Source organism: Gigantopelta aegis, chromosome 12, assembly GCF_016097555.1.
Source record: "Gigantopelta aegis isolate Gae_Host chromosome 12, Gae_host_genome, whole genome shotgun sequence".
NCBI lineage: Eukaryota > Metazoa > Mollusca > Gastropoda > Neomphalida > Peltospiridae > Gigantopelta > Gigantopelta aegis.
Genome location: NC_054710.1, coordinates 23,246,486 through 23,255,262, shown reverse-complemented (window position 1 = coordinate 23,255,262; position 8,777 = coordinate 23,246,486). Strand labels below are relative to the sequence as shown.

The 8,777-nt window shown below is 41.1% G+C and overlaps 1 protein-coding gene across 1 annotated transcript in view; it reads left to right on the top strand.

The window, feature by feature from the left end:
* The window catches only part of LOC121386205 (semaphorin-5A-like), a 26,744-nt gene extending 24,910 nt beyond the window's left edge, over positions 1-1,834 (top strand). Inside the window, exon 18 of the mRNA XM_041517035.1 lies at positions 1,712-1,834. Coding sequence (XP_041372969.1) covers positions 1,712-1,716 — 5 coding nt within the window. The 3' untranslated portion in view covers positions 1,717-1,834. The remainder of the gene's footprint in view (positions 1-1,711) is intronic.
* Positions 1,835-8,777: the final 6,943 nt, after the last annotated feature.

The following is an 8,777-nucleotide window of genomic DNA, read 5'->3' as shown; positions in this document are numbered from 1 at the left end:
ACAGAGGTCAGTTACAATGGCTTTTCACCTCACTGAGTGTTTAAAACACTAGCTGAATGCCCGTAGGTTCCATATCGGAAGGGGGAGGGATACAAACACTAGTCCAGCTGGTGAACAGATGTCACATTTTGTTTTCTTTATTTATATCATTATGTAGGAGAGAAGAAAATGCATGTTGATCCGTAAGTGGGTAAGGGGATCTGTGTGCTTCCTGGTTCATACAGGCCCGTAGTGTTATATGCGTGAATGCACGTGTGTGTGGTGGGGGTGGGGGAGTGGGCATAAGGGTTCTTTTCCGCTAACTCCGAATAATATGTATCCTTATAATAAAAAAGATTTAATATATAACTTAACTCTCCCACCCAGCCCCGCGTCAATTGCTGACGTACACCGGTGTACCTATACACTACAAGAATTGTCATGTCCAAGCCGCAGGATTTAGTTTTCGTAGCCCAGTGGTAAAGCACTTGGTTAATGTGCGGTCGGTCTAAGCTCGATCCTCGTTGGTGGCCCATTAGGCTATTTCTCTGTTCAGCCAGTGCACCACGACTGGTATATCAAATGCCGTGATATGTGCTAAAAATGTCATTGGTTTCCTCTCTAAGACTGATATGTCAAAAATTACCAATACAAATGTTTTACATCCAATACCAATGATCAATAAATCAATGTGTTCTAGTGATATCGTTAAACAAAACAAACCGCAGTAAGGTTCATATCGGATGTCCATAAAGCAGACTAACTCTAATCATTCCCTGTGGTTTGCTTTGGCGCAGCCAGGATTTTTTCTAATTGGGGCACCAACATTCACCAACTCCTATCATTTCCTGTTGGATTTTGCGCATCCAAGGTTTTATAATTGGGGCACCAGCATTGGGGTAGTCCAGCCATACTGTCTAAGAGTCTTTGGAGTTATGGGGAGACAGGGAAATATAAAAAGAGATGCGATTGGGGGAGGGGGGATGTTTGGTTTGCGTTCTAAAAAATAGAATAAGATCCCCGTAGGAGATTTACTGCTGCTGACAACCATAAGAGGTCTGTAGTGACCATCTACGTAACTGAAAGAAAAAAAAGAAATGTTTTATTTAACGACGCACTTAACACATTTTATTTACGGTTATATGGCGTCGGACATATGGTTAAGGACCACACAAATATAGAGAGAGGAAACCCGCTGTCGCCACTTCATGGGCTACTATTTTCAGTTAGCAGCAAGGCATCTTTTATATGCCCTATCCCACAGACAGGGCAGTACATACCACGGCCTTTGATATACCAGTCGTGGTACACTGGCTGGAACGAAAAATAGCCTAATGGGCCCACCGACGGGGATCGATCCAAGACTGACCGCGCATCGAGCGAGCACTTTACCAGTGGGCTACGTCCTGCCCCTACTTTGTTTGTTCTTTTAATTCTACTTTTTGTAAACATTTCATAAAACAGAAAACTTTTCAGAAATATTTTTGTTCAATCAGTTTCCTTGTGTTCTTCTTCTTCTTCTTCTTCTTCTTCTCCTTCTTCTTCTTCTTCTTCTTCTTCGTCTTATTATTATTATCATCATCATCTTATTATTATTATTATTATTATTATTATTATTATTGATATTGTTATGTTTTGTTGTTGTTGGCAGCATCATTTCTTTTATATATTTTACTATTATTATATAACTATTGTTAAAATAATAATAATATTTGGGTTTTTTTTCCCACAGATTAAGCTGGAGATGAGATTCGTGTGTTGTGTGTTACATCAAAAGTCCGAAGAAATAACATAGACTATTATCATCATAAATGTGCACTGAAACATAAAATTAAAGTCAAGACTACCAGTTAAATGTGTTGCTCATTGTGTCAATTTATATCAGAATTAACAATTGGACACCTTTATAAAATGTGTATTATCAGTGTATGTACCAGTGTATAATATAGTATCTCGGCGGGCCAAAGTTCGAAGTGTGTCCTCCATAATTGGAATCGGACTTACGTAGTCCATACACAGCTACGGATATAAATGGTAACTTCGTTTTTGCCAGATAAACTTTGTTTTATTCAACGACACCACTAGAGCACATTGATTTATTAATCATCGGCTATTGGATGTCAAACAATTGGTAATTCTGACTCGTAGTCAATAGAGGTAACCCGCTACATTTTCTTAATGCAGCAAGAGATCGTTTATATGCACATTCCCACAGAGAGGAAATTACATACCACGGCCTTTAACCAGTTGTGGGGCACTGGTTGGAACGAGAAAAATCCCAATGTCACATGTGCATACAGCTCATATTGGACGATCTGTAGCAAATCTGTAAATCATCAACATACAAAGAGTCGGTTGCTTAAACGTTAGTTAGCTTTACCAGTGGTTAACACAACTTTTCAAAACCAAAGGACTCGGAATACTACAAATAATAAGTGAGGTTAAAACTGGATTTGATTTACGACAACCTAAAGGTGTCCTTTCGTAATCAAATCTAAAGTGTAGTTTGGTTTGTGCAAAAGTAATTGAAAGGAAAATATTACACTGACACAGGGTTAATTTAACTACGCTTTTGAACGACTGGATCCAGATTTTAAACACTTGGTGATGCTATAAATTTCACAGAAAATGGATTAACTGATATGATGCTACCCGAGGCACACCCAGCTCTTTCAAGGGAGAATCGAATACAGTGGGTCCCAGTCTCACTTTAAAGGGACATTCCTGAGTTTGCTACATTTTTAAAGAAGTTATCAACTAACAGAGACTTTGTAACGATTGTAATTACATATCAAATATATTTTTCTGTATAAAATATTAGTGGCTGAATAATAAACGTGTTTCTGATCGTTCTAATATTTATACTAGGTTAAATTTCATCTTATTTCCTAAAATATAGTTTTTTCGTACGTACGAAATTATTTGAAGACAAAACCCAGTTTGGGCTTCTTACAAATATTACGATGACAGAAACACATTGAATATACAGACACTGATATTCTAAACAAGAAAATATATTTAATATGCAAGTTTAATCGTACAAATATTTTATTAGTCGGAAACATCTTACAATGCAGAAAACTCGGGAATGTACCTTTAAATGTTTTATATTAAATGAAAAATAAAATCAGGACGTCGATGCCTTAAATGTTTTTTTTAATCGCATACTTCCATGTAGTGTCAAAATATTTCTCTAAATAAACAAAAATCAAGACTGACACTACGTGATGATTGTGGATGAAAACCGCCTTGTAAAACCTTCAAATCTAGCAAGATGATCAACCGTGCTACGTCTAGATCTGAACCACATTGACAAACTGTATGACTGGATTATTTTACTTTGATTTTACATATCCTATTCCATACAGATTTTACGGCAACTGTTGTTGGAAAATTCAACTTCTCGGCTGACCCGTTGGGTTTATCCCGGCTCAACCAGTGCCGCAAAACTGATATGCCAAAGGCAGTGGTATGTACTGTGCTGTATGCGACAATGTGCATGTAGAAATATCTTGCTGATAATAGAAAAAAATATTTTCTTTCAATATTACGTGCCAGAATTAGCAAATGTTTGAAATCCAACAACCAATGATTAATTATTATTCATTTCAGTTCAACTTTTGTTCGTGCATATATCCAATTAAGGTTCAAGCAAGCTGTCCTGGGCACACACCTCAGCTATCTGGGCTATCTGTCCAGGACAGAGGGTTAGTGGTTAGTGAGAGAGAAGAGGGTGTAGTGGTCGTACACCTACCCATTGAGTCATTAAAAACTCGCTCTGGGTGGGAGCCGGTACCGGGCTGCTAACCTTTTACCTAGCAGCCTTATATCCGACGGCCTAACCACGACACCAGCGAGGCATGTCATGATTAATTAATCTACGTGGTGTTGTTAAACAAAGCAACATTAAACTCTCTACTGCCGTTATTTCCAATACATGACACAAAACAATCATCTTCCTTTAAAACAATAATATTGGTATTACGTATCTAACTGGAACCAATCGCTCAACATATGTCATTACTGTCTGTCACTTCTATATGATGAACGTGAGAATGGTACAGGTGATTAACGATTTTATGACAAGATGTTTAAAATTGATGACGAGTGTATTGAGCCATTTCATTTGGTCAATAGGGAAGGTTTGAAATGTTCAAAACTCGATGAGTGCTGCATTGTTAGTGTGATGTCAATAGCTAACAAATGGTTCCAGCCTGGGAACTCAAAGAGTGTTGGGGATACATCGCAATAGATGTAAGAATTGTACCGTTTGCTTTTATTATTGACGTAACTGTAATGTTTTACGTTTATAGACAGTCATAGATAGTGTTAATATCTTTAATCGATGATGGATCGTCAACAGACAATACATGTCTGGGAATTTGAACACGCAATCAATTTCACCATGCAATAACTATCTTACGTCATGTAAATAACGGGGTACAAAGCCCACTCGAAAAATGGTCTATTTTTAAAAAGCCGTGGTATGCGCTACCGTATTTGTGGGACGGTACATCCTTGCTATTAATGAAAAAAAAAAATGTAGCGGGTTTCCTCTCTAATACTATATGTCAAAATTAACAAATGTTTGACATCCAAAAGCCGATTATTAATAAATAAACGTGCTCTAGTGGTGTCGTTAACCAAACTAACTTAAATAAAAGATCCCTTGCTATTAATGAAAAAAAATAGCGGGTTTCCTCTCTAAGACTATGTCAAAATTACCAAATGTTTGACATCCAAAAGTCGATTAATTATTAATAAATAAATGTGCTCTAGTGGTGTCATTAACCGAACTAACTTATTTTATATATAAAAGATCCCTTGCTATTAATGAAAAAACAAATAGCGGGTTTCCTCTTTAAGACTATATGTCAAAATTACCAAATGTTTTACCTCCAAAAGTTGATGATTAATAAATCAATGTGCTCTAGTGGTGTCGTTAAACAAAACAAACAGTTTTGTTCGTCCATTGGGAGGTGATCATCGATTACTGTGCGGGGCGGGATGTAACCCTGTGGTAGAGCGTTCGCTTGATGCGCGGTCGGTCTGGGATCGATCCCCGTCGAAGGACCCATTGGGCTATTTCTCGTTCCAGCTAGTGCTCCACAACTGGTGTAACAAAGGTCGTGCTATGTACTATCCTGTCTGTGGGATGGTGCATTAAAAAGATCCCTTACTGCTAATCGAAAAGAGTAGCCCATGAAGTGGCGGCAGCGGGCTTCCTCTCTCAATGTCCGTGTGTTCCTTAACCATATGCCTGACGCCATATAATCGTAAATAAAATGTATTGAGTGCGTCGTTAAATAAAACATTTCCTTCCGTCCTTGTTCGTCCATCTGGAGGTGATCATCTATTACTGTGCCTTGATCCTTTCTGGGGCGTGATGCAGTTCAGTCAGTAGGGTGATCGCATGAGATGCTTGGGATATAGGATCAAATCGTCTTGGTGGGCCTTCTCAGTGTAACTCTCTGATTGGATTTCATCTTAGACATGTATGTGTGTATGTGTGTATGTATGCATGTATGTATACTAGCCGGCATTAATAACGCAATTTCCTTTTGTCACAATAATATACGTTCCGGTTGGACTTCGTTGACGCTATTCGTCAATGTACATGGTACAGTGGTACACATTATTTCAGCAGCATGTAAAGGTCGACTTCCGGCCTGTTCCCAACATAAGGGGAACAACGCTAAAAACGCATTATCCGGTAAATCGCGCACACGCAACCACTTGGCGAAATAACACTTTGCACGTCCATTTCCTGATACCCGGGCACACTCAGAACACGCGGGTGGCAATGAGTATCTCACTCCTACACGATGCCTCGGTTGAACAACGCCGATCGGAATCAAGCCATTGGCTTGTTGAATGCCGGAAACTCGCAATTGCGGGTAGCACAACGGTTCCACGTGCACCCGTCAACCATTAATCGGCTCCTCAGCCGATATCAGACGACAGGGACCGTCAATGACCGCCGTCGTTCGAGCACACCACGCGTAACGACCAATAGACAGGACCGGAACATACGGTTGCGGCACCTGCGCAATCGGTTTTTGACAGCCGCAAGCACTGCCAGGACTGAAGTGGGAACCAGGGGACGACTCATCAGCGCCCGAACTGTGCGGAGACGTCTTGTCGCAGCACGACTGCATTGCCACCGACCCTACCGTGGCCTTATCCTCCTGCACAGACATCGTCAAGCAAGACTCTTATGGGCCAGGAATGGTGGGCATTTGCGACCCAGGAGATGGCGAGATGTCATCTTCTCGGATGAATCGAGATTTAACGTGAGTGTCACGGACAGACGTCGTTGCATTTACCGCCGTCGTGGAGAACGTGTCGCGCAGGCCTGTGTTCTGGAGAGGGACCGCTACGGGGGCGGCGGAGTCATGGTTTGGGGCGCCATCAATGCTGACTTCCGGTCCGAACTCGTGGTGGTACAGGAAACCTTAATGCGCAACACTACGTCGACAACATCCTGCGGCCGGTCCTCCTCCCATTGATGAGACGGCATGGCGGAAACAGGCTCGTCTTCCAGCAAGACAACGCTCGGCCGCACACTGCCAGGCGTACACAGGCGTTTGTTCGTGCCCACCATGTCACTGTGTTGGACTGGCCAGCAGTTTCCCCGGACATGAACCCAATAGAGCACATGTGGGACGAGCTGGGACGTCGTGTTCAAAACCAACCGAATCCACCACAGAACTTCGCTGAGCTGCAGCAGGCATTGCAGCATCACTGGGCAGCCATCCCACGACGTGTGGTGAGGCGCCTGTGCATGTCCATGCCTAGGAGGCTGCAGGCGTGCATCGCAGCACATGGAGGTCACACGAAATACTGACCCCCATGGCGTTGACATCGCCAGAGACGTCATGTGCGATTCACTGTTGGCGGCTGACAGTGCCAGTCAGATGGGCCAGTGGTTGGTCTCACTGGTGGTATCAGTTTCATTTTTGTGGGATCTCGCATAATAAAATAAACCATGATCATTTCCGAGATTGCGTTTTTATTGCCACCTAGTATATGTATGTATGTATGTATCTCGATAAATCCATATTTACTGCAAACACAATCGGAACTTTCCGGTTTATGTTTCCGAATTCCGAAAATTGCCGTAATATTGCGATAATAGATGTTCGGAAGCAGGGCTTCTAGATTATGGTAGCCCCACTACCATGGCTAGTGATATTCAATGTTGGGCTAATAAATAACAACTTTTGCCATGCCCGACGACTAGTAAATATTTTTGGTTAAATGTGAATATCCTGCCCCCACCCCAACCCCCCAATGTTAGTGTTCTTAAGCTCTATCTAGTATCCCCTTCTTTAGGTGACATATTTGATTATTACTAATATTATTTAGTAAAACTGTATTAACTTAAAGTAAAGTAGGGCTAGTGAATTTTTAATCGTGGCTAGTAAATTTTTTTAATCACTGATCCCATGGGTAGTGAAGTTTATAAAATTCTAGAAGCCCTGGGAAGGGAAAATGTGTGTGTGTGTGTGTGTGTGTGTGTGTGTGTGTGTGTGTGTGTGTGTGTTTGTTGTAGTTTTGTGTGTGTGTGTGTGTGTTTGTTGTAGTTTTGTGTGTGTGTGTGTGTGTGTGTGTGTCTGTGTGTGTGTGTGTGTGTTCGTTTCGTCGGTAATAAATAAACGCATTGTAATAGATAATGTTGGCATCGATCGATTTTAACTAGCTACTTCCAAACGCCTCGAGTTTATCAGTGGACATCCGAGTGTATTAGGGCAGAATAAAATAAATTAATTTAATATTATAATTTTTATCATTTTATGTGAACATCCCACCCTTTGCTGCCGTCTTTGGGGGGGGGGGGGGGGGGGAATTAACAATATCCCACCCCAAAACCCCCAAAAACATTTACTGAATGACGACCAAGTTGGTGTACTTTACTGTGATGTTTATCATACGTAATTAAGATCTTTTAAACAGTATTGTTAGCCAGAAACTTGTGACAATGGCTTCTAAATAAGGAATCTCCATTAAACAAATACGAAAACTAACCACAAATGACGACACATTTGAAAGTTCACTTGCATTCATTTTATTATGGATGTCCATTATCTTTGCACCATTAAAGATAAAGTACAAGCAACACAGTAATGTGTGTTCAATCCTTGAACAACTTGCTAGATCCCACATAGGTTTCGTCTTTTTAAACTGCTTCACTAATGTCGTGGTGCTGGTGGTGGGAGGTGGGGTGGGGGTGGGGGGGGGGGGGGGGGTAGTAAATTTCTTCAGCTACTAGTCCCCCAGGCCAGTGGAAAACATTTCCTAATTTCTACCGCTGCTATATATAGATAACATCATCACTCGTCATGTTCTACCACCTTCTCAGAGTTCACCGTGCACGTGTTGTCAGTGATCAACTACGGAGGCATCAAATCCAGGCCTTGCCTTGGCCAGCAATGTCACCTGACCTTTCGCCCATAGAACACGTGTGTGGTATCTTTGGAAGACGTATTAACCACAAATGCTGGTAGAATTAGGCAGAGTGGCATCATGTTCCACAAATGACTATAGGCCACCTTATAAGAACCATACGACAAAGGTGTAATGCATGTACTGACGCTGGAGGACCAACGAAATACTGACATTTTGTTATTTGCATGGTTCCACCCCTGACTGACATTACCTTTATTGTGGGATTTAAAACTCCTTCCATGTGGTTAAAACCAATGAAATCCGGTGCATATGTAAGTTATGTATATGTTAATGTTGAAATAAATGTTGAACCTGCTTCAATGTTACAGAATTTTGGTAATTTGAGGCAA